The sequence below is a fragment of the Anolis carolinensis genome, chromosome 5, assembly GCF_035594765.1.
Source record: "Anolis carolinensis isolate JA03-04 chromosome 5, rAnoCar3.1.pri, whole genome shotgun sequence".
Lineage (NCBI taxonomy): Eukaryota > Metazoa > Chordata > Lepidosauria > Squamata > Dactyloidae > Anolis > Anolis carolinensis.
The window spans coordinates 165773092-165798397 of record NC_085845.1 but is presented as its reverse complement, the minus strand read 5'-3'; the positions used below and the strand labels follow the sequence as shown (position 1 = coordinate 165798397).

Sequence of the window (25306 nt, the reverse complement as noted above, 5' to 3'; positions counted from 1 at the left end):
GAACAGTAATGTTGTCAATAGATGCAAGTTGTATAAAAGAGATGAGAATTTGGGGAAAAGGTAAGATGTACTGCATTTGCAATCATAATTAATCGTCACCCAAACAGGCCACTTTCGATTTGGGGATAGGAATATTTGTTTTAGCGATAGTGCCGAGGACAAAATCAGATTTCCTGAGATCAAAATAAAGGATATGTTCCAAGTGTCCATCTTTCCCTTACCTGGCATATCCATTCTCTCCACCTCTCTCTGCTTAATAGGAAACCTGGGCTTCTATGCCTTCCCATGGATTCGCCCAAGCTCATGTACAAAATAATTCACTCACAATGCAAGCTGTCACTGTTGCGTTTCATCTGCATCAGGTCTCTTGGTAGACTATTCCACTATCCTCTCCATAACAACCATAATCCCAGATTTCACCAGAACCCCTTCTCTTCTTACAACTCCTGCAGTTCATCCAATGACTCTGGAAAAGGACTCAACAGAATCTGGTTAAGCAGATCATATCCAAGGTCTGGATCCATTATCCAGTCTTCCCTCCACCAAAGTAGGGGAGGTATCCCTGTCCTTGGGTCTCTCTGGTGACAGACATAGGTTCTTTTATTAAACTGTCTTTAGTTACAACTGAAGAATAAACAAGACTTGCAAACTATACAAATGCATAAACTCATAATGGACAGAGCAAAATCAAAATTTGACTTTTAAATCCAAATTGGTGGTGTGTCAACTGAGTTAAAGCGCAAGCTTCTGGAAAAACAATGCTTTTGGATCTTTACTGTGCAAAGAAACAGAATGACTCATCATTATCTTTAAGGAACTAAGAAAATGCAAAAATTCGTGGATTTGGGCAATACAAAATTGAACCCACAAGACTCACATTAAGAGTGACCAGTAAAACCTCTCCTAGTGAAACACGAAAGAATGCGAAGTGATATTATTTAGTTGTTCTATGTATTGTTTTTAAACTAGCAATTCTACTTATATAACTAACTCTGCAAATGCACAGACAAATATTTTAGATACATTATGCTTCAAAATGGTTGTAGCATCAGAGATAAAGGAAAGGTCACTGGCTGTGGAAAGCAAAATCTTTTTACATACTTAGGATACAAGGTAATCCGGAATTTTGGCTTAAATATTCTGATATACTTCAATGGAATGAAATTAAGTTTTGCTGCTAACAAATTATGGGACAGCAAAGTGAACACATTTAGATAGCAAAACCTGGGTGATAATGGGAAACTCCATTTTCAAGAAATCTTTAAAGTGTTACTTTAATCATGAAAACACATTAGTAAGTACATAGATGAAATTTAGATGAAAATAGATGAAATTTCCAAGTGAACTACCTCTGAGGCATTCTGTCTTCTACTAAGAAGAGATACTCTTCCATTTGCCACCCTGTCTGTTTGAAATGGAGGCTCCTGACACAGTCTACAAAGCTACCTACTATGGAAATGAAACCAGTCTGTTGATGCCATTAAAGCCTTCTACAGGGGATACATTTTTAAAAAATGCAAAAAGACAACAATATTGCATTCAATTATGTAAATACTGATATATACAAAATGCTTATACCCTGCACATATTCCTTTCTATTAAAAGCTACAGGAATTTCAGAACCAGGAACTCCAAAACCATTGCAGTACTGACAAACGCATATGAATATAGACTTTTTAAAAAATATGTGTCATGGGAAAAAGATGGATGGATGGTATCCTTGAAGTGACTGGCTTGACCTTAAAGGAGGGGGGGGGGGTGGCAACAGCTGACAGGGAGCTCTGCTGTGGGCTGGTTCATGAGGTCACAAAGAGTCGGAAGCAACTGAACAAATAAACAGAAAAGAGCATTCAACTTGTCTTGGCTAAAGAAAGGAGCTGTCAGGAAACTGGAAAAAACTATTAAGAGATAAAAACTCATTTGATAACAATTTTTTAAAAAATGAGTTGATACTCTTAAAGGTTTTAGGAAAATACTTTTGTACCCATTGTTCCATCTTATAGGTTGCACTTCAGATTTCATCAATAAAATAACACTTTAGTCACCATGAATGTGTGATTTCTTTTTATTAACACACTTCTGTTGTATATAGTACATACTTTGGACAGGAGAGAAGCATGGCCTTTCGCATTTTCTCACTCTCCTTGTGAAATGAAAAAGCTCTGTTTCAAATTTGGTAACATTTTTACTGACACAAGAGGAATTGCAATGTGTTCCCCTGGCGCCAGAGGTAGCTAAAGCTAAAAGTGAAATCATCCATCTTGAAAATGTATTTACCAATCAGTTTAGGGTCAGGTTTATACATCTTGGCATTTGGAGAGGGAGTGAAACCAACTTCAGTTGTGCCACAAGATCAACATGTTTGCCCAATCAGTGCCACAAGATCAACATGTTTGCCCAAATAAACTACTTTCAAGAGTATGGTACCCTAGAGTGATCTACATTGTAGCATTTGTGCAGTTTGACACCACTTTAACTGCCATGGGTCAATGCTACTGCATCATGGGACCTGTAATTTGGTGAGGAACCAGCATTCTTCAGAAGAAGATATTGTAAAACTATACCTCCCTGGATTCTATCGCATTGAGCAATAGTTGTTAAAGTGGTGTCAAACTGCATTAATTCGACACTGTAGATGCACCCATAAATGCTCACTTTTTCATGGTGATTGTATATTCAAACAACTACAAAACCATTGTTGGTGTGTAAATGATGCTTTGTCCAAAACAAAAACTTCAATTAACACATGTATTCCTCTTAACATTTTACTCTAGTTGGAAGTAATTAACTTTGATCCAATAGATCTTTTGACTACGGGTATTCCAATCATCTTTATTTCTACCCCACCACCATCTTCCTGAAGGGACTTGTGGCAGCTAACAAAATACAGCAAAGTGCTGCATATAGACCATATATAAATCTAAAATGATAAAACCATAGAATTACAATAACACACATACATAATTACAATGTAAAACATGAACATTCATAAAATGCAGTCAAAGGCTGTCCCATTCATACGAATAGAGAATAAAGCTCCATAAACACAAGGGATGAACACAGAATTGTTCAGTCTGTTCAAGTGAATGAACAAAATACTTGTACAGTAATTATGCATCTGCCTGAGTGTATAATTCAAGAATCATATATCTTACAGGATACTTAATGTAGAAAATCAACAAATAAGCAAAATGTTAACCACTGAATGAAAAAGGACCACTTCAATGTCACAGCAGCAAAGGAACAGCAAACATTATTCATTATGTATTTTCAAATACTTTTATTTCCTTTTAAAATAGTTATTTTGGAATCATTAGCAGTTGAAATGTTTGTAACAAACGAATCAAGCCATCTCTTCAGGATATTAGGTACTTTCTTTGTTTTTACAGCAAAAAAACTAAACATATAAAACAACAATTATGGTTAAGCTTTGAGAAGGCCCAGCCATTGTATTTCATTATTTACCAACCAATACATTCCCAAGATAAAACTCCCACATCAGGCTGTGAAGGAAAAAGTTAACTGTTGCCTTAGTGCTCCCCAAAATTCAATCAGTTTGCCAGCTAGGCACTTCCCAGAGGCAGCTCAGCAATACTGTGATACTCACAACAGTGTTCTGCTATCTCAAAGGTTTGAAAATACTGTTTCAAGCAGCCAGTGGTATAATTCCAGCAGTATTTTAGGAAGGAAATGTGATGACATCCATGCCTGTAGCCGGGGGGCGGGGGTGTTAGGGATTCAATCCCCCCCCCTAAATTTTCAAAAAAATTTTTTTTAAAAAACCCTGGTTTATGAATTTTAACTGGTTAACCAAATCCCCATGCTAAGTCTATGAGACTTAAAAAATTAAGAGTCCCTCCAGGCACTATCTCAAGCAGATATTGACAGGCCTGTAGCTGGGGGGGGGGGGGGGGTTGGGGTCCCCCCCCGAAATTTTTTTCTGGCTACGGCCCTGATGGCATCTATTCTACATCAGAGGAGACATCTAAGTATAGTTCAACTCTTACTACCACCCAAGCTAGACAGGGTCACAGCCATAAATATATGCTTTAATTTACTGAACCCCAGACTACTCTTTCAGTTCTTTACATATTGAAGTATAGACAAGAATGATCATACAGAGAGGAGGAAGGAAGGAAAACCATTTACTGATAAAGAGCTTAATAGAATGTGCAAGGGGATCACAAACAGTCCAATCAGAAAATAGAACACAGCTGTGTTCAGCTACCAATTCACACAGTCAAGTCTGGATGTCTTCTTTGCAGTCTTTGCAGGCGCTTTGAATGCGATTTCCTGCTTCTTAGCGGGGGGTTGGACTGGATGGCCCATGAGGTCTCTTCCAACTCTAGTATTCTATGATTCTATGTCTGTAATTGATCTTCACAATGAGTAACCAATATCTCATTGTCAGACTAGAAAAACATTTCCAATCACCTCCTGACAAGATTATCTGCATTATTACAGAAGCCTGACTTGCAAGCCAGAGGCTATGCTAGAACAGATATGGGTTCAGAATTGCATTGTCTAAAATAAACTCTGGTACATTTTTATGGCCCATTTGAATGAAATGTAATAATTGAATTCAATAACATGGTTTTTCCTCCTGTTTTAAATGTGGTACAAAAATATTGAAAATCATTACAAAGCATTTTTTCCCTTGTTATGATGAAAGAGACTGCTGCTCCTACCTTGTTAAAATTCTTCCTGTTTTAGCGTGTTTCAGTTAAAGTGTGGGAAAATTCCCATATTGTAGCAAAATGTCATTTTTTTGCCACAACAGGAAACTGTCACTTGTTTTTGCGGAGATAGTTGTAAAAAGTAATCCACAATGGGGAACTGAGGGGAGAGATTTCTAGATTTTTTTTTATCTAGGTTTATCTAGGAAAATAGTCTCCTCAGAGATGAAGTACTGGGACAGCCAGAATTCTTTCTCAGTAGGTTACTGTACCTCATATTTTTCAGGGAAAAAGGTTAAACCTCTCAATATATAGAGGTAATTGCCACCTTAAGTTCTACCAATATGAAATATCTCAGACTGATCAATTAATTTTAAAGGGATTTCCTTATAATTCTACCACCTTTGTGGGCACACACTGCAGATAAGTCAAAAAGAGAATAGAACTTTAGAAGAGAGAGATTTCTCACCTTGTCTCCTGTCAGTTCACTTGGACCACTTCACTTCTCATGAAAGAAGAACTAGCTACTCTAAAAGGGATATCTTGAAGAAAAAAAGTGATTATGTGGTGATACTCCATTAGTGAAGAGCTGAAATCATTTTACTTTTTTTACTCCTCCAATTAAAAATATTGGCAATAGGGGCTGCTCATTTGTTTTAGTCTTAAGTACACTTAATACCATTTGCTCCCTTGTGAACTTCACTGCCATTATGGTCAATCACATGAGTGCTATTGTGTCTCAATCTTAGGAGCAGTCCATTTTGAAACTTCCTCACAATGATTCAGAAAATAACAACTAGATGAGAGTTGAATCATTGGCCAGGATTCCCATGGTAAGTTGTGAATCAGCATTGAGAGCTGCTGAATGAATGTGCTGCCTAAGCATCATACTGCTTGAAGAAATTGTTAAAATAGATCTTAATATCCCTCAACAAAGTGACATATTTGAGCAGACTTCTGGGCTTTATCTGAGATTTAGAAAACATAAATGTACCCACCCCCCCCCCCCCCAAAGTTCATAGCCAATCAAAATAAATATGAGTGAATGATATAACAGAGGACAGAACAACAACAACGACAACAAATCTTTTGAATATAGAATGTGGGAAAAAGGCAGACAGCCAAAGAAGTCTAAGTCAGTCTGGAATAAAAGATGAGTTACACTGAGGAAGAACAAAGGATAGCCGACGAGAGACAAAACTAGGAAAACAAGAAATCTAGTAGATTAAGGTAAATTAAATGTTTATGTTATGTGACTCCTGCCCTGCAGGTACAGCAATAAAAGTTAACCCACATCTAAATGTCTCTTTCTTGTGGCTTGTAAAAATGTTGAATTAGTTGTTACCTTTGCAGCCAAGGGAATCTCAGTATCTACAATACTATATTGACAATTTTGTTTGGCTTCTGAAACGAGGGAAAGCCATGTTAGCTGTAACCTTTAACAGCTTTAAATTTCAGCTATTTAGTGACCTATCAAAACAAATAATAAAGATAAAATTCAAAAATGTGCAGTAACACCAAAGCCAAATCCCAATGCATTTCATATGGAAGTGCTTTACTTTAAGGGAAACAATAATTAGTATTTCCCTAAGCCATCTCTATGTTACAACTCTCCTAATTTGCTGCAAATGAAGGTTCCTTTCCTGTTAATGCACCACCAATGCAATTTCCCCTCAAACTCCCTTTCTAATATATGGAAAAAGAAAGCACCATATTTGCAATGAGATAACTACCATGGAACAGCACAAAAAGCTTTTAAACTAGTGTTTATGATACACACTGAAGTAGAAAGATTGAATGTGAAGAAATAAATTATTTAAAAAAACGTGACTTTTAAAATTACATCGAGGGATGTTTTTCCCCATTCATAGGCAGTCATTAGATACTAAAAGCCATTTCAATCACTTTTCTCACAATGGAGGATAAAATGGTTTTGTTCATAACTATAAAACAAAGAGAATTCGGGCATAACTAGAAAGCCAGATTTTCATAGCAACAGAAGTCTACAGACAGGCTCCTCACAATGAAAGGACATCATTTCTGGTATTCTGAAGTTAGCAAAATCTGAATCATTATTTGGTCCTAGGTCCCTGGAAGCACTGAACTATCTGGGAAAAGGAAATCAAATGCTTCCCTTTCCCTCTCAAGCCATGCTGCAGCCTCCCTTTTTGTTTTAATATATCTATAGTTTCCTTCTAATCCAAATTGATTTGCAAAACCAGGATGGCTAATTAGTATCAATACAGTCAGTTCTGCTTTTCATTGGAAGAACAAACAGTACTCTTTCATGTAAGCATGTGCAAAACAGATAACATCCACCAGGAATGGATGGAAGGAACTACAGCATATAAAGGAATTACACACAGGGAAAAAGTACCAGGCCAATCCCAGATTTATACTGTAATCCCAAACCACGGAAATTAAAATTCTCAGAAGGAAAGGCATCCCTTAAAAGGCTGTTATTGGAACACCATTTTTTTTCTTGAATATCCATTCTTGCATAGACAGGGCTGTAACCAGAAAAAAAATTCGGGAGGGGTTTTGAAAATTTCGGGGAGGGGGGGTTGAACCCTTAGCCCCTAACACCCTCCCCCCCCCAGCTACAGGCCTGTCAATATCTGCTTGAGATAGTGCCTGGAGGGACTCTTAATTTTTTGCGTCTCATAGACTTAGCATGGGGATTTGGTTAACCAGTTAAAATTCATCCAGGTTTTTTTTTTAATTTGAAAAATTTGGGGGGGGGGTTGAACCCCTACCCCCCCCTCCCCCCCGGCTACAGGCCTGTGTATAGAACCACCTTCACCAAATGAGCCAAACCTGCCACTGCCCAGAAATAGAGGCAGGAGAACTTCTAATGAAACTTTGCCCCCTTCAGTTTTCAGATAAGCCAAGAATCAACACTTGGGAACGAGAAGAAGAAAATTCATGTATGGCCTAGACCAGATATGGGTTTAAAGCCGAACACCTTCAGAAAGCAAGCTGTTTTGTTAGAGTGTGCCTTCAAGTCATTTTCAAGTCATGGTGACTGTAAAATGGATCTCTCATGTTTTTTTTTTTCTTGGCAAGGATTTGCTTTTGCCTTCCACTAAGACTGAGAGTGGGCGTGACATGCCAAAGGCCACTCGGTGGATTTCCATGGTCCATGAGGTCACAAAGAGTCAGAAACAACTATGTGATTGAGCAGCAGCAGCAGAATTTCAAACTTTGGCTCCTGATTTGTAATTCAGTGCTCAAACCACTACAACACCATGCTGACTTCCAATAGCAAGCTCCTACTTTATGCTTATTCTTATTTGTCTTGTTCTTATTTGCCACGGGAAAGCTGTCTTTTGTCTTGCACCTACATATCAAATGTTTATTAAATTCACCTATGGTTTATGAATTTCTAACATAGGATTTTGAAATTGCATTAAATATACTGAAGTTCTATTTGAACTTTCAGGAACATCTTCCTTAAGATTTCTGTCCATGAAAGGTGCATTTTTCTTTGCAAAAAGCATCTGCAAAGAGGATCCTGTAAATGCCAGCATTATTAGAGATCACTTGTGTATTTTTAGCAAGGATCAAGAGACATTGTGTTTAAGCTCATCATTTCTGTCCAGAGTTTTTCTTCTTTTCATGTTTGAGAGATTATTTCACTTCCATTTGTACAAATCTGATTCATCCTACAGAAAAACTGCAGCATCATTTGGATGTGAGGTGAACATTGAAAGTATAAATGTCTTTCACCAGAGGCTTTAGAACATATGCCTCATTCATTTCCTTTCATCCTTTAACCCTAAGACATCTTTCTCCCAGTACGTATCTTTCCGTTCTCAAACCTTTTGTAATCTTTCTCCTGAAAACAACAGAATTATTTCCTCTTTATATGGTTCTGCTGTTTCAGAAGACGTGACAAGAAAGATCTAGAAATTGTGTGTGTTTCTGCTTGTATTCTGATGCACGCCATTTTGCGCACATTGCTCTTCTTCACAATATATAAAAAAGGATGCAACAGCAGTGAAGGACAACAATAATCTTAATAGCATATGCCTTATGTACCTGCAACTGTTATGTGAAATGCAACATGAAAACCTGCTTTTCACTATGAAGTATTGTTTCCATGGTTATGGCATTAAAAGAGATTATTTGTTTTGACATGACCATTTGTTTAAAGACAAGAACATGTATTTACTTATTATTCCACTTTTATCCCAATATGGGACCCATGATGGTTATGCACAGCAAATACAACAAGTTCTAGCCCTTGTCACACCAGATTCCTATTACTGATTCCACTGGAAAAACCACAGAGCCCTGCCATAGTATTCTCCTTATTAAGAATAAAAGGAGGGTTATCTAGTTGAGGCACCAATTGATGCATGTTTACATAGACATCTTTATGTCTAGTGGAATCTCTGAAGAAGAAAATGAGACCAAAGGGGTTTGTTTATAAAGTGATCAACCATATTCCTATGAGAAGCACACAAGCACCTCCTTGCTCATCCTCTCAAGCAACAGCTCTTGAGAATTACCTACTAAAGGTAACACAGAGCCATCACAACTAATTGTAATGTAACCATATAACCCTTGAAAATCCCACAGGATTGCATTCTTTTTTCCCCTGGATGGTATCTTGGAGTCAAGATTTTTAAAAAAATCAAAAGTGAGAGGACACTAAAAAGGAAAATAAGGAACTTGATTAGTGGATAAAGATGTGGGAAAATACACTGCATTTCACATTATATTACAACATTTATTAGGGTTGGGCTCGAATCCTGTTTCATCTGTTTTTTCACGGTTTTATACAATTTCATCCATTCAGATTGCACAGAATAGTACAACCGCATGGGAACAAAAGAAACAGTGAAACGAAAGGCAGAGGGCAACGGTAGCCATTTGGTCAGCTCATTTTCATCGCTTGGCTGTAGGCCTTCTGCCAAGTGCCTGATGCCCGTAGGCCCTGACGAGCCACAGAGCGCTCGATGGCTCGTAGGCCTGGCTCGCAGGGCCTGGTGCTTTGCCACCCAAGGCCTGAAATTTTTTTGGTTTTTTTGGACACTGGACGGAAAAGCCCATTTGTATAGGCACCCATCCTGTAAGCGGCTGATGGAAACGGAAACGGGGCCATACGAATGAAACAAACAGGAACGGTAGGTGATTTCATACAAACGCTCAATCCTAATATTTATTGCTTAGCAATTTAACAACTTGTTCAATCAAACACAAAAAGGCTGCCATGACAAAATTATAATGTTGTTTAAAAAATTCAGCCTGGTTGGAAAATTTAGTCATTTCTTTTGATACACAGATATAAACCAATTAACGTGAAGCATCACAGTACAGCCAAAAGCATAGCATAGCCAAAAGCTAAACTGCAATGCTATTAGTACTCCTGCTACGTCTTGTAATGTTAGTTAAACTGGAAACAATTTCTCCTTCCAAATGTAATAAACCAACCACCCCTTTTTAATTATGCAGCTTGCTTTATCTGCACTTGCAATAGATAGCACCAGTAGATTTTTTTAAAAATACTATCATTTGAAAAACTTTACTGAAAACATTTTCCATGAGCTGGGTGTGCTTGATTCTCATAAAGCACCCAGCCCAATGTAATATGTTCAACTGACATCAAATTTGATAACCGATAAATAAAGTAACTCTGCGTCTCTGTCTCTCATTACAGATCTCATTTAATTTTGTGCAAAAAAGAACAGATTTCCTTAGCATCCTTTTGTTTGGCATTCTTTGCATTCATGAAGGTTTCCTGCTAAGTGGGACAGAAGCAAAAACAGGTTCTCAAGTTGCTACTTTCATCATGCAGCTTATAACATAATTCTGCGTTATGCTGGATGGGGAAATCTGAAAATGATCTCCTCCAAAATTAACATTTATAATCCCCTTATCATAATATTGTTAGTTAAAATATCAACATTTTACTTCCATTTTCTGTATGAGACATAATACAATTTAAAATTATTTTATCTGACCACAATACTGTAATTTTAACAGCTGAGAAAAAAGGTTATCAAATATAGAATGGCAATGTTTTAAACTATCTGAAACAACAAACAGAAAAAGTACTGAAATGGCTTTTCACATGAGTAGACATGAGCTTGCAAATCCTCTGGGCAAGTAGTGTGGGATGATGCCAAGGAACACTGTGCTTAGATTACTTATGTCTGAAAAATCACAAACTGCTACTCATTAGAGTACTCTTAATATTTGATTTTATGATACTAGGATTTACTGTCATACAATTTATCAAGGCTTTCAGAATTTACTTTATAAATCTGCATTACTATCTGCATTTATAAAACATCAATAAAAAACTATGATTTTAATGTAATTGCACATATGTTTAACAACATAACCCATAAATCAATAATATAATTTCAGTGCATCATACTCCTTTCAATTACCCGTAGTATATTTGTTTAGCCCAAATTCAACATTGCACGGGGACAATTCCCTTTCCTTCTGTTCCCTAATTCATCCCTATCACTACCCAAAATCAGATTCAGGGGAGTCTGAAGAGAGATGGGGAGATCATCACCTTCCTAGTTACATTTGCAAACTCCCTTCCCTCTGTGGAAGCACCCTAATGTTCTAATCTTTAAATAGCACATGAAGTTTTAAATCTTTAAATACAGCAGTATTTACAAGATAGAGATCAAACTTTGAAATGCTGATCAAATGCAAAATAGAAAACGTGTGCAGATTCAGAAACATGAACAAATAAACATATGCATAATGCATGTCTGAGTAGAAAATCACTTCACATTTCATAAGAGTTAAAAAAAGATTTTCCCCTAAAAGATGCTTCTGGCTCAAAACGCTTCAGTTACAAAAGTTGTCAGAGTCTTAAAAATAATTATTCCATAATCCGTAGCACATAAAGAATGCCAAGATTATCGACAGTCACACATACTTTGAAATCTGGGGACACATGCAGAGATTTAAGATCCGTTCCATTTGTGTAGAATGTTTGTAAAGGTTGACCAGTATCCACATTCCACCACTAAAGGGAAGAAAGAAAGATTTCAATGCAATATGTTCTAGACCAGGGCTTTTTAAAGTTTTCCACTCATTATCCCTTTTTGCCTGGGGATTTTTTTTTTGGAAATCCAGATATATAGATATTAAAATAGGTATAAAAATCAAACATCTACTAATAAACTTGCTAAACTGACTGATTTTCCTTTTCATGAAGTGCAGCTTAAGTATCATTTGCAGAGCCCGCTGTAAACACTGCACAACAGATGTGTGTAAATGTCTAAAACAGCCACTAGGTCACATTCCATATTTCTCGGGACCCCAACACAAGAGTTACGATTACTCCATTTGTGGTTGGACCCCACAGTAAGGAAGCATTGTTTTAGATAACACAAACTAGACAATTTGGGTCTTATTTTTCCCTATATATTTGACAAGAATACACTATTCCCCTTCCAGTCTCAGATTTCAGGACAGAATGATGTTGAAAACATTGCATTTTAACACTGATTTTGTTGAGAGATACCTATTTTCAACCAAAGAGGGATGAGATAACATCCTGGCTAGCTATTACCTATACAGGTAGCTCACCGAGTAATATTTAATAATTTCAAATACGTTGTAAAAACATAATGTTCTTTCATTAACCATTATATACCTTTATATATCCTGCAGAAGAAACCAGGATTTTATTGTCAGGGGAAAAGCAAAGGTCTGTTACCCAGCCTTCATGTGCTGATTCGCCTTCATCTATTGAAGCACGAGAACAGAGATGGAGCAGCTCACCTCTTGAGACATCCCACACCTGAGACAAAAATAATACAAAACATACATGTAGTATAGAATCACACATAATATTGTTTAAACATTTTATTGGATAAAAGTATAAACTATTATTATTAGGACATAAAGCTGACATATCTTTGCAAGATACTTGTTCAGTGTTTTCTGAAACTCCAGTCTCCAAATATATTCTAACCACTCAGTCAAGTTTACTATTTTGTCTCTGAAACTACTTTACAGAAATTCCGGATTTTAAATAAAATCACTACACAAAATTACAAATTCAACCATGTACAAGAGATATGTAAATTAAACTTCCTAATATCCTTCTAAATATCTTCCAACAATTTAAAAGTTTCCCATCTGTTTTATTTTCTTCACAGTTAAATAACTAGTCTGAACTACCCACATAGTCTGGAAATCATGCCCTGTGAGGAGTGGCTTGGTGAGCTGGTTATGTTTATCTCAAACAAGAGAAAGTTAAAAGGTGACATGATAATTACAGATATCTGAAAGGATGTCATACGGAAGATATAGCATTTTTTCCTGCTGCTCCATAAATTAAGACATGGAGCAATGGACTGAAACTACAAGAGAATAGATTCCACCTAAAAATTAGCAAAACATTCCTGATAGTAAGGGTTGTTTGATAGTGGAATGTGATGCCTCAGGGTGTGGGAGCGTCTACTTCTCTGGAGTTTTAAACAGAAGCTGGGTGGCCATCTGATAGGAGTGCATGGCAGAGGGTTGGACTGGATTACTCTTGTGGTCTCTTCAAATTCTATGATTATAACTCTCTATGACACCTTTCTTCACTACATGTTACTTTAGGAATACAATTTCAAAACACAGACACACAAAGAAGACCTTACCAGACTAAAGGAGCCATTAACTAATTATCCATCTGTGTAGATAATCTAAAGTTTGATATAATACTTCCCACCACCCAAAGTATATAAAAAATAATTCAATAGTAACAAAATGGAATACCCGTATTTCTCTATTGTCGTCTCCTGTGGCAAGCAGTTCATTATTAAGTGAGAAAGCACAGCATCTTACACAGCTTTCATGACTATTTAGCTTATGAAGCATTGATGATGTTTCAAAACTCCATATCTGAAGATTTAAAATTAAATATACTGGTTAATTTGTATTTTAGCATATTTAACTTCATCTTGCATTATAACAGTAAGAGACATTTGGTCGTCAACTACTCAGATATCAACATTGATAAAGTATTTCACAAAATGTAAAGATGAAATTTTCTATGTAGGTAGTTTATGAAATCCAGATGTGGCCCCTGGGCACTTACCTCAGGCCCTCCTTATTTTCCCCATCCTCTCGGCATAAGGATGCGGTGGCCTGTCACATCCTTATGCAGAAAGGACTGGGGAGGAAGGCACACAGCAGCTGAGAGCCCTTCTGGAGTGCTCTCAGCCACCATGTGTCTCGCCCTCCCCCTGGCATAAGGACTGTGTGAACGGCCCTGTCCTTATGTTAGGAGGATGGCTTGAGGAAGGCACACAGCATTTGAAAGCCCTCCAGAGTGCTCTCGGACGTCGCCTGTCTCGCTCTCCTCCCGGCATAATGCCGAGAGGATAGCCCGAAGATCAGGGGAGGAATGTAGGGGAAGAAGATTGGGGCAATCGCCACATGTCCCAATTTGGGGGAAAAGCGGGAAATAAATAAATGTCTTGTTTCCCTCCCAGCATAAGGATGGGGTGAGCAGCCCCATCCTTATGTCAGGAGGACAACCTGAGGATGACCTGCCCCCTCCTGGCCCTGCCCTCTCCCAGGCCCTCATGGGCTCATCCCACCCAGCGTATGCCCAGCCGCCCTCCCTCCCGGCCTGGCCCACAATGTGGCCCCAAGGCAAAAAAAAATTGCCCATGCCTGCTTTAATGGTACAGTATGTGTTTGTAAATAATTGCTAACCTTGGCAGTCTTGTCAGAAGAGGTAGTAGAAAACATAGTGGCATCAGGTGAAATTGCACAAGAAAGAATAGCGTTTTCATGGCAGATGACATCTTTTTCTATTTCTCCAGTAACTATGTTCCAAAGCTGTAATACAGAATCTTGACATGAACAATTCTTTTGGTACAAAACAGGCAAAAATAATGCCAATGTGCCTGTTTTGTTTTCCTTTCAAAATAATCCGTAACATGTGGCTTTAAAACATCAAATATCTTCATTCACTGTTCATTTTACAATTTAGATTTTAAAAAGATCCCCTGAATAATTTCTCTGGATGCACTTAATTTTATTTTTAAAGAATCAGAACAAATATGGAATTTCATGTGAATTTTGTTCACTTCCATGCGATTTTAGCTACAAGCCCCAATCTAAGCTGTCAGTAGGAAGATTTCTTATTTACCTTAACTGTCCCATCAAATGACCATGACAGAAGCCTTGAATCTTTTAGAAGAAGAAATTTCTTGACACGTTCATTGTGACCTTTTAGAAGAATGCATTCCTCTGACTGCCAATTCCATACCTGATTAAAAGAGCCACAACAGATTAAGAAAACAGTTTTTGAAATCATCCACCACTATTTCTTTCAAGACCAATATAAAGACCTCAGGAACTTGGATCAGGTGCTTATTTCACATAGGCTGGCATCTTGTTGGGAATTTGTGTCATTTCAAACTGACTTATGCATGCCTATAGAGAAGTAGTTGCTGCAAGACTAGCTACTATGATGTAGTTCATCACTGTAGCTATGCTTGACAATTCAGAATCTCAGGTTTTGTATATTATACACATTAAATATGCTTTGGACTCCTCTAGTATGGCTCCTATGTTTCTGCAAGCCAGGAGGCAGAGCAGAGGCAGCATAGCACAAGTTCTGTGGGAAGGAATGCTAGACTTTCTTCCTGTTAAATTCTGTTTCCAAAATCTTGAAGCACATGCCTCCTGCACGAATGATCCCAGTTCTAAGATTCAAATTCTAGGGAAGGTCTGGCACTAGCTATATTGACCAGACTGCTTAATGGGCACATTAGATAATATCTTTTTCCATTTTCATAGAATCATAGAGTTGGAAGAGACAACATAGGCCATCTAGTCCAACCCCCTGCCATGCAAAGTGCCCCTGGCAAATGGCAATGTTCACTGGTTTTTATTTTTAGATACTAATGCACTATTTTATCAAAAAACAAAAAGATTTTTTTATTATCTTCAGTGGCGCATGTCCCACTAATACCATAAAAAATAGTTTTAAAAATAAAATCGCGGACTAATTTGATGTCAAAAGTCTCAAAACAATGTATCTGAAGTAATCTCCAATCATTACAAATTTGGAAGTTACTTTTTTCATAACACATACATTCTCAGATGGTATTTTAAGTTTATAAAAAAAGAAATTTGCCCATACCATCATCATAAATTTCAGAGAGATTTGACATCTTACTAGACAGAACCTAATTTATCCAAAACATTACATATATTCTAACAACAGTTCAAATATTCCTACACCTGTATAGTCGAGTCATCAGAGCTTGAAATAAGTGTTTTCCCATCAGAAGTAAACTGGCAGTGTTGTACAGCTTCTCTGTGTCCAGTTCTAGAATTTAAAGTATTTCCATTTTGCAGACTTAAGACCTTTGTAAAATAAGACCAGACATGTGTGAGAAATTCATAGTATACACAAAGGAAAACATAGTAGCAGAGAATGAAGCACCCAAATATTATTTAGAAGCTCTAGTGTAATGAATGTGATTTTTTTAAAACCAAGGACTAGGTTATTGGCATTGCCTAACCAAAAAGGAAAAAAAAAAAACCAAATCGATTGAAATTTGCTTTCCAATATAGTTTTCAGTTCTCATTCAGCCTACTTTATATTAACACAGCAACATTTCCTAAAGTTTTTGGTAGGATGTTAAGGTGCTAAGAGCTTAATGATGAAAAGACTGGTTGCATACCTGTAACTTTGAGTGGTCATCTTGTGTGTGTGTGTGTGTGTGTGTGTGTGTGTGTGTGTGTGAGGAGCAATTTGAGAAACTGCAAGTTGCTTCTGGTGTGAGAGAACTGGCTGTCTGCAAGGACATTATCCAGGGAACACTCAGATGTTTTAGATGTTTTACCATACTTGTGGGAGGTTTCTCTCATGTCCCCGCATGGGAAGCTGGAGTTTACAGAGAGAACTCATCCGCGCTCTCCCCGGATTAGATCTGGCAACCTTCAGATCAGCAGTCCTGCTGGCACAAGGGTTTAACCCACTGGGTTATCTGTGCTTGTGCAACTTCTAAATTTGTTTTGTAAGATTTTTGGTGTTAACCCCGTCCACTCTTAGATGCCTCATACCCTCGTCATTGCCTATACCCTCAGTTCCATGGATGCCAAAGCAGTAGCATCCATAGATCTAAACCAGTGGTTCTCAGCCTGGGGGTCTCCAGATGTTCTGGCCTTCAACTCCCAGAAATCCTAACTCTGGTAAACTGGCTGGGATTTCTGGGAGTTGTAGGCCAAAACATCTGGGGACCCACAGGTTGAGAACCACTGATCTAAAGGAAAGCAGACATGGTGAGGGGAGGATGGGCAGGGTTGTGTGAATTCACAGGTGGCTACTTAAAACTTACAGGTATGCATCCTGCCCTTGGTCTCTGTGATCCACACAAATGGACGAATAGTAAGCTACCAACCCAGAGGGAAGGAATGTCATACTAAGCAATAAACAACACTGCTCTCCCAAAAGCGGGCCCTAGACTGAGCATCCAGTCTGTAATGTGTGTGTGTGTGTGTGTGTGTGTGTGTATTTACTTGTGTGTTTTTGTAAAACCGTATACTGTATGCTGGTTTTATATCTGTAAGCCGCCCCGAGTCCCTCTGGGGAGATGATGGCGGGGTACAAAAATAAAATTATTACTATTATTATTATTATTATTGACACAACGACGTTGTATGACACAGCAAACAAGATAGGTATGCTGGATTTCGTTTCACAAAATCACAAGTCGAACACTTCCCAAGTGTCTAGGACTGTGTGATGTATTTTCGGATGATGCGTGCAGATCCCAGTAAGGTGGCCTTTTGCAGTTGGCAGATCGTAATTTTGTCAATGTCTATTGTTTCCAAATGCCGGCTGAGATCTTTTGGCACGGCACCCAGTGTGCCACCACCACCGGGACCACCTGCACTGGTTTCTGCCAGAGTCTTTGAAGTTCAATCTTGAGGTCCTGATAGCGGCTGATTTTTTCCTGTTGTTTTTCATCAATGCGACTGTCACCTGGGATGGCAACATCAATGATCCAAACCTTGTTCTTTTCCACAACTGTGATGTCTGGTGTGTTGTGTTCCAGAACTTTGTCAGTCTGGATTCTGAAGTCCCACAGTATCTTTGCGTGTTCATTTTCCACAACCGTTGCAGGTTTGTGATCCCACCAGTTCTTTACTGCCCCCCCCCCTGACGTGGTGGGGGGGCTTAACTGCTCCAATGATGACTGAGGGCTGTGCTGGCGGTACTGTAACTACCGGCAGGTCCAACCAAGCCAGAGGGGCCTCAGCTGAGGAGCAGAACCAAGAGCACCTAACCCATTAGCATTATGGAGAATCAAACCCAAACGAAGTCTATACTGGCTCGGTCGTCGCCCAGGATAAAAAGGACCGCGGTGGATGCTGCTGATTCTGGACATCCATCGACAAGTGGGCTACGGAATCATCAAAACCCAAACAGTCACAGAAGCGGCAGAAATACACAATGCCAGAAAACCGCACTATTATTATTATTATTATTATTATTATTATTATTATTATTATTATTATTATTATGAGAAATGAAGGTCAAGGGCTAGAACCACACAGCTTTTATAGAGTTCTTCCAGTAAAATACTCTTGAGAAAGGTAACCAACATAGTCTCAAACTATGTGGAGTGGATACAGACTGAATGATCCTTTCTAGCCAGTTCAGAAGCCAGATGAATTGTCTAAAAAACACACATTTAAAAATGCTGTAAAAAAAACTGGCAGTTCTTTTCACTTTGCAAAATATTAGACAAAATCATCTTTGAGAATTGCAGAATCCTGCAATCTTGTCCACATAGAAAGCTAAGGTCTATCTGACATAATGGCAATACAGGCAACATAATGTCCTGATTGATATGGACAGCCAGCGACTTTAAGAAAGAAGGAAATGTCCGACTTGTCCTGATGAAACTGTAAGTAGGGTTGATCTACTCTGAAGATGCACAGCTCACTCGTTCTTCTGGCAGATGTAATCACCATTTACTATATACTACTAGGCAATGATCACAAGATTTCATCAGCTCAAAGGGCTTTCTCTTCCTTGAAGATGTCATACTGTATGGTTTCATCGCTGGTAAATAATTCCAGACAGTATGATATCTTTAAGGAAGAGAAAACTATGGTTATTAATCCAACGGAGGTCAGTTGGCCGTCAGATCTGGATGGGGAGGGAGAGACTGGGCAACAAAAGTTTAACAAGGAAGTAACGTTGGAAAGCGGGGATGGTGATGGGGAGGGAAGGCTTTCTTGTGATTAAATAGGGTACAGTAGGGATGGGAATATAGAGTTAGACTCGGGAGCGTTGAGGCAGACTATGAATCTTCCGTCAGATACGGATTCTTATCCTTCGCTCGCAATGCGCTGCCATCAACATCTTCTTCAGTCGGAACAACTGGTGTTTGAAATTAGAGATTCTCGACTGCACAGGGGCAGATGGACCTCAAAAAGAGCGATTCAGAGGTCCTTGGCCCAAATTCTATCAAAGAGCCTGAGAGAAGTCAAGGTCAAGACCATCACTTGGCTATATAAGGACTGTCAATCTTATGATCATTTGATACGCCTCATTACTACCTTTGAGGACAATTTCATTACGAAAGAATTATGGGCACTCAGGTCTCGGCTGTACGTATGGGGCATCACCATTAGAAAAGTAATGGTGGACCCCTGGATTCGTCCTCTCATGGCTGACCTGGCTTTACATTCTCAAGCCCCAATTAAGCCCAAGGATATTGTCATGTTTAATTCTTTGGATAGGTCTGTTCCCCCTTTAAATTTTCATTCAGGTACCCCTGCCCAATCTTCCTTCATTCCCCACCCCCCAGTAGTTTTCACCTGTCCCTTTCACCAGACTCGAGTCATGCTAGGAATCCTCACAGCTCCTTGGATTCAGAGAGCTGACTAGGACTCTTTAATGATACTTCCATTCAGCCTACTTCCCTGGGGGGTGGGAACCGGGACAGGAGGGCCCTATCGAGGTCATGTGGGGGAGGAGGAAGTGCGGTCATCGGATTCCCAGAGAGAAGCACAACAGGGTTCTTGTGACCCTGGAGAAGGATAGGTGTGGTAGCCTTCTTGGCAACCCCTCCAGGCTGAAGGTCCTGCTGCTTAATGCCAGATCCATCAACGGTAAATCTTCAATCATTCAGGATTTAGTCCTGGATGAGCGGGCGGATCTGGCATGCATCGCTGAGACCTGGCTGGATGAGCTGGGTGGAGTAAGTCTTACCCAGCTTTGTCCTCCGGGTTTCGGGGTGCATGAGTAGGCCAGGCCCGGGGGGTGGGGCTGCAGTGGTCTTTCGGCAGTCCATCGCCCTGGTCAGATGCCCTGTTTCGCAATCTGCTGGGTTTGAGTACGTCCACTTGAAGGTGGGAACCCAGGACAGTTTGGGGATTCTGCTAGTGTACTGTCCACCCCACGACACAGCAGTCTCCCTGTCTGAGGTAGCAGAGGTGGTCCCTAGCGTGGTGTTGGGTTCCCAGTGACTGATTGTGCTGGGTGACTTCAACATTCATGCTGAGGCCACCTTAACAAGTGCAGCTCATGAATTCACGGCCACCATGACGACCATGGGACGGTCCCAAGTAATATCGGGTCCCACTCATCAAGCTGGACATACACTCAACCTAGTTTTTGTTGCGAGCGATGGTTTGGTTGGAGTGGAAGAGCAAATTATTCTTCCATTGTCATGGTCCGACCATTACCTGATCAGTTTAAGACTCACTGTGACCTCAAACCTCCGCAGGGGTGGGGGACCCATTAAGATGGTCCGCCCCAAGAGGCTTATGGATCCTGATGGATTCCTGAGGTCTCTTGGGAATTTGCCTGCCATGGAGGCTGACGATCCTGTCAATGCCTTGGTTGATTGCTATAATAGCGAGATGACCAGGGCAATAGACATGATCGCCCTTAAACGTCCCCTCTTGTTGCACAGAGTCTCTTCAGCACCCTGGTTTACCGGGGAGCTGGCAGAGATGAAACGTGCAAGAAGGAGACTAGAGTGCCGCTGGCGAACATCTTGTGACGTCTCTGACCAAACACGGGATAGAGCTGCCACAAAGGCCTACTTCATGGCGTTGCAGGCAGCCAGGAAGGTTTTCATGACTGTCTGCATCTCTTCAGGTGTCGGCGGTGGCTGGGAGGGTCTTTGCACAATTAAAACTTGTGCGCCAGCTGCGACCGTGCCTTGAGAAGTCAGATCTGGCCATGGTGGTCCATGCCTTAGTTACCTCTAGACTGGATTATTGCAATGCACTCTACGTGGGGTTGCCCTTGAAAATGGCCTGGATTTTGGCTATGATGCTACAAGTGCCATTTTGTGCTTTTGAAAAATTTTGTTGTTATTTTTTTTAAACTGCACTGGACTTTAAACAATAACAAGCAGAGAACACAAGCAAAGAGAACTCATTCATAAAATAAGTTACTACTTACCTTTACTGTTCCATTATTTTCTCCAAATGCTGCAACCTTCCGGTCATGGCTCAAGCAGCAACAGCAAATTAAAGAATCTTGTTCTTTGGTCAAATAAATGGTATTGCCTGTGTATCCACTAATAAGCTAGAAAACAACAGATAATTGAAAAAGAGTAACATAATACAGTATTTTTCTAAAGAATACATAAACCTAAAAAAAGTGCCTGAATGCTTCTCAGTGTAAAATTTAATCACATTGTCAATTTAAGTGCCTGTTACTCTTACATATGTTCCTCCAAATAAATAGGTATTGAGTACATGGTTCTGTACCACTGCTTTTATTTCTACAACTCTATAATATAGGTTAAGATTGGTCCAAGATTACACAGCATATATGATAGAATGGGAATTTGAATCCAAGCCTCTCTTGGAGCTTAATGTGATTTCCAGTGATCACACATATGAATTACATTGTTGGTACAGTTTATTATGTCTTTCCATGACTAGCTTTCAGAATTTCATCAACTTTACAAACTTGTTTTAACTAAATTATGATACTATGCTAATAAAAATCTGTATACAATCCTAGGTCGGTAACAATATTTACAAAGCTCTAAAACTGGCCTGCACAACCTTCAGCCCTCCAGGTGTTTGGGTCTCCAACTCCCAGAATCTCTAAGACAGTGGTTCCCAACCTTTGGGTCTCCAGGTGTTTTGGACTTCAACTCCCAGAAATCCCAGCCAGCTTACCAACTGTTAGGAACTGTGGGAGCTGAAGTCCAAAACACCTGGAGGCCCAAAGGTTGGGAACCACTGCTCTAAGAACTGTTCCAGTGGCCATGAATTTTGGGAGGTGAAGTCCAAAAGACCTGGAGGGATGCAGGGTGTGCAGACCTGCTCTAAAGAGACACAAATGGTCAAAATCCAAATGTGTGGAGAATGGATGTGATTTGTACACCTCATTCTTTTTTTCTTTTCAATCTGTTTTAATAGAGTGAATGCCTAAGAGCTCATCTTTATCTATAGAAATAATTCTATGTCTACAAAAAAGTTTGTAATGATTTTTTTAAAAGCCTTAACTATTTACTTATATATAGAAATAATAATTATCACAACACAACAGCAGCCTTTTTATTTCCTACTTTATCAATATCCACAGCAATAATACATTAAAAAGAAGAATGAGGGGGAATATCATGCATATATTGTCCCATTACACAGTTCCCGTATTTTTAAAATTTAAACAAAATAGATGTTAATGAGCCTACCAAAATTTGAGATATTCAGAGGCAGTCCGATTGAGCGTCCTAACACCTCAAGAATTAATAAAGTTATTTTTTTCCAGTTTCTACCATGTTATTCTGATGAAATGTAATGATCGGTAATGACAAACAAGGTTCTGCACTATTAATATTCTCCTCCCTGATGCTTAAGAACTTGATATATACATTCCTACCTCCATCTCCAACAAGCAGAAACCTGCATTCATAAAACAGCTATGGCACCTAACACAAATGAAGACCCAGTATAGGCAGCTGATGAAATATAAGAACCAAGCACGTTACCTACTTTGCTTCCCCACTCAACTTAGTTTTTTTCACATGAGTAAAACAGGAGTTATAATGAGAACAGCATACACATAGTCTCTCAGTAAAATTCCTATTCAATTCAAATCAATCTGTGGAAGGTCCAGGGTGGGAGAAAAAACTATCTGTTGGAGGCAAGTATGAATGTGATTAAAAAGTCCATCTGGTTGTCTAGATTCAGCATGGATAATTATTGAATTTTTCTGTGTTTAGAGATGATAAAATGCAGCTTAATCATTTATAGAACAGAATAATTCAATAGAAGCCAAAACAAGTATTATTTAGAGCACTCAAACATACTTACTTGCAGACGCTTTGAACTATCAATGGCTAAGATGATCACGTCACTGTCCAGAAACAGAACGTCTATTTCACGGTTTAACACAATAGCAGAGAAGTTGCATACCTTACTTGTCTCCCAAATCTGTTGAAAACAGCAGCAGAAATTCTACAAGGTCATAATTTAAGACACTGACCACAAACAAATCCACAATTTAAATATATAGCTGCTACTTAGGATAGACAACCTTAATACAGTTGTATGTTTTTAAAAAACATAGTTTTACTTTTTGTTCTTTTTCAAATAAATATTCTTGTGGGAAGCAATATATCTAATATATTATGTTATTCAATTAAAGTATACTTTTAGATTACTTGGCTATTACGTAATAGAAACATATATGTACAGTACTTGAAGGCACATATACGTAAACATACACACACACACAAAATCAAGACAGTATGTCCAACAGATATTTCCCCACACATTTATTGCCAGTCTTTAGATAAACAAACTTTGCTCTGGGTTCCACTGATGACAGAAATAGAATGTGAACAGAAGTCCAAAACACCTGGAGGGCCCAAGTTTGCCCATGCCTGGTGTATGCTTGTTTACAATTCTGAATATTAATTACGAAATATCTTGGAAATCTATAGATGGATGGGATAGTGAAAGAGGCCAATTACACTAATTTCCCTGTTGCCTCATGTTAAACAAGCAAGAGAATTCTTAGAAAATACCTGGAAAATGATAGGCTTACCCTTATTGTTTGGTCATCAGAAGAAGTGAGGAATAAAGAACCATCAAAAGAAAATGTCACAGAATGCACCCAGCTCATATGTCCACGACAGTCCGCTATTTTGGAACAGGATTCAATATTCCATATCTGAAGCAAATACAAAACAGTTTGAAAATCTAAGATGCACTATATTTTGGTGGCTATTTCAGGCATCTTTCTTTTCTACTTTCCACATATGAACATAAAAACGACAATGCAGAATCAGTTTGCCACAGCTACTTCTCTGCATACCATCCTTTGGTAATGAATTTTGAACAAAAGAACTGAGAAGCTAAATACTCTATAATATGTGGTATTAAAATATTAGATCACTCTTCTAGAGTAGGCTGTTAGCAGATGTTTTATAGAAAATAAAATATGTAATTATATATACATAAAACATAATGTTCAATACTTCAAAGAGGCGAACGGCTCATACAAATTAACATTCATGCAGATTTATTTCTTAAAGCAGGACAATCCCATGTAATGCATATTGTAGCAACTGTAAATTGCAACGGAAGACTATGGAGGCAAATGAGAAATGATCCAAGTCCCACATAATGTCTACTTGCAAGAATACAATCAATTCCAATGGAGTTAGAATCATCACTTCCATGTTAACTAAGGAAACAGAAATGTCTTATTTAGTTATTAAATTTTAGTGGATGATATCTATATTAAATGATTAGATAGAAACAATTATAATATTTTAAATGAATACAAATGTATAGTAGCAAGAAACATGCTCAGCTCTCATGACAAAAAGTGCCACGTTAATTTCAGAACTTCTAAATGGAAATACACCAGTCTGATTATTTTAATACACTGGATATTTTACAAGATTGTATATGCTATACTTTTTTAAAAGACTTCTTTTAAGAAAATATAGGTGGTGATTCAGAAAGACTAAAGTCTTGTTGAGTAAAATGCATACGTTTTAGAGGAAGTCATTATTTTCCCCTCTAAAATGGTTAGATTAAAAAACCATAAATAAAACTCCAGCACAAACAGTAGGTATACTTTACTAGTGGATGATGCTATTTATCCAAGTGTTCTAACTATTTATAGATTAGAGTGATAATCAGAGTATATTGAAGATTTTGATCAATATCTAAAAGCAACCAGTAACAGCTTTCAGGAAAAAGTAGAAACTCTTCCATCTGAAATAGCTCTAACTTATCAGATGAGTCTATGGCAAAGTTATATGAACATACAAAACTGTCCTCTACATAGTGAGACTACTGGTGCACCTAAGATAAGTACTGTTTATTGTGATTGACCTTTGAACTCCAGAATCTTAGTCCCAAGCCACCCTTCCTGTATGTAAAAGGGACACAATCTTCATATTTCTTATAAGCAAAAACTGCAGTTGTTCTCCCACCTTCCTACTGTAAAACCGTCCATCAGAACAAATGGAAAGGACATTTTATTAAACACAGTTACTTACCTCAACAGAATAATTTGATAAAGCAACCGCCACCATCTGACTATTTGGACAAAAATCACAATACTGAATAGTATAGTGGTGGTTTATAAGGACTTCTGGCAATGAAGTACTGATCTTGGTATCAGTACG

The 25306-nt window shown here is 38.5% G+C and overlaps 2 protein-coding genes across 5 annotated transcripts in view; one reads left to right on the top strand and one right to left on the bottom strand.

Moving 5' to 3' along the window:
• anks1b (ankyrin repeat and sterile alpha motif domain containing 1B) overlaps window positions 1–8818 on the top strand; it is a 444290-nt gene extending 435472 nt beyond the window's left edge. For 2 of the 4 annotated variants that reach the window (XR_010006296.1, XR_010006294.1), the window contains exons 27-28: window positions 5426–5509; window positions 7552–8818. Coding sequence is in view for 1 of the 4 variants with exons in the window: in XM_062980966.1 (XP_062837036.1) it covers window positions 5426–5441 (16 nt within the window). In the remaining 3 variants the exon portion in view is untranslated. Of the gene's footprint in view, window positions 1–5425 lie in introns of all 4 variants that reach the window. The other 2 variants (XR_010006295.1, XM_062980966.1) reach the window with 2 other exon arrangements.
• A 995-nt stretch (window positions 8819–9813) lies between these two features.
• apaf1 (apoptotic peptidase activating factor 1) overlaps window positions 9814–25306 on the bottom strand; it is a 63291-nt gene continuing 47798 nt past the window's right edge. Inside the window, exons 18-27 of the mRNA XM_003221102.4 lie at window positions 25178–25306; window positions 23710–23835; window positions 22974–23093; window positions 21103–21228; window positions 15909–16034; window positions 14809–14928; window positions 14370–14495; window positions 13425–13550; window positions 12310–12456; window positions 9814–11676 (exon numbers count right to left, since the gene is read on the bottom strand). Coding sequence (XP_003221150.1) covers window positions 11530–11676; window positions 12310–12456; window positions 13425–13550; window positions 14370–14495; window positions 14809–14928; window positions 15909–16034; window positions 21103–21228; window positions 22974–23093; window positions 23710–23835; window positions 25178–25306 — 1293 coding nt within the window. The 3' untranslated portion in view covers window positions 9814–11529. The remainder of the gene's footprint in view (window positions 11677–12309; window positions 12457–13424; window positions 13551–14369; window positions 14496–14808; window positions 14929–15908; window positions 16035–21102; window positions 21229–22973; window positions 23094–23709; window positions 23836–25177) is intronic.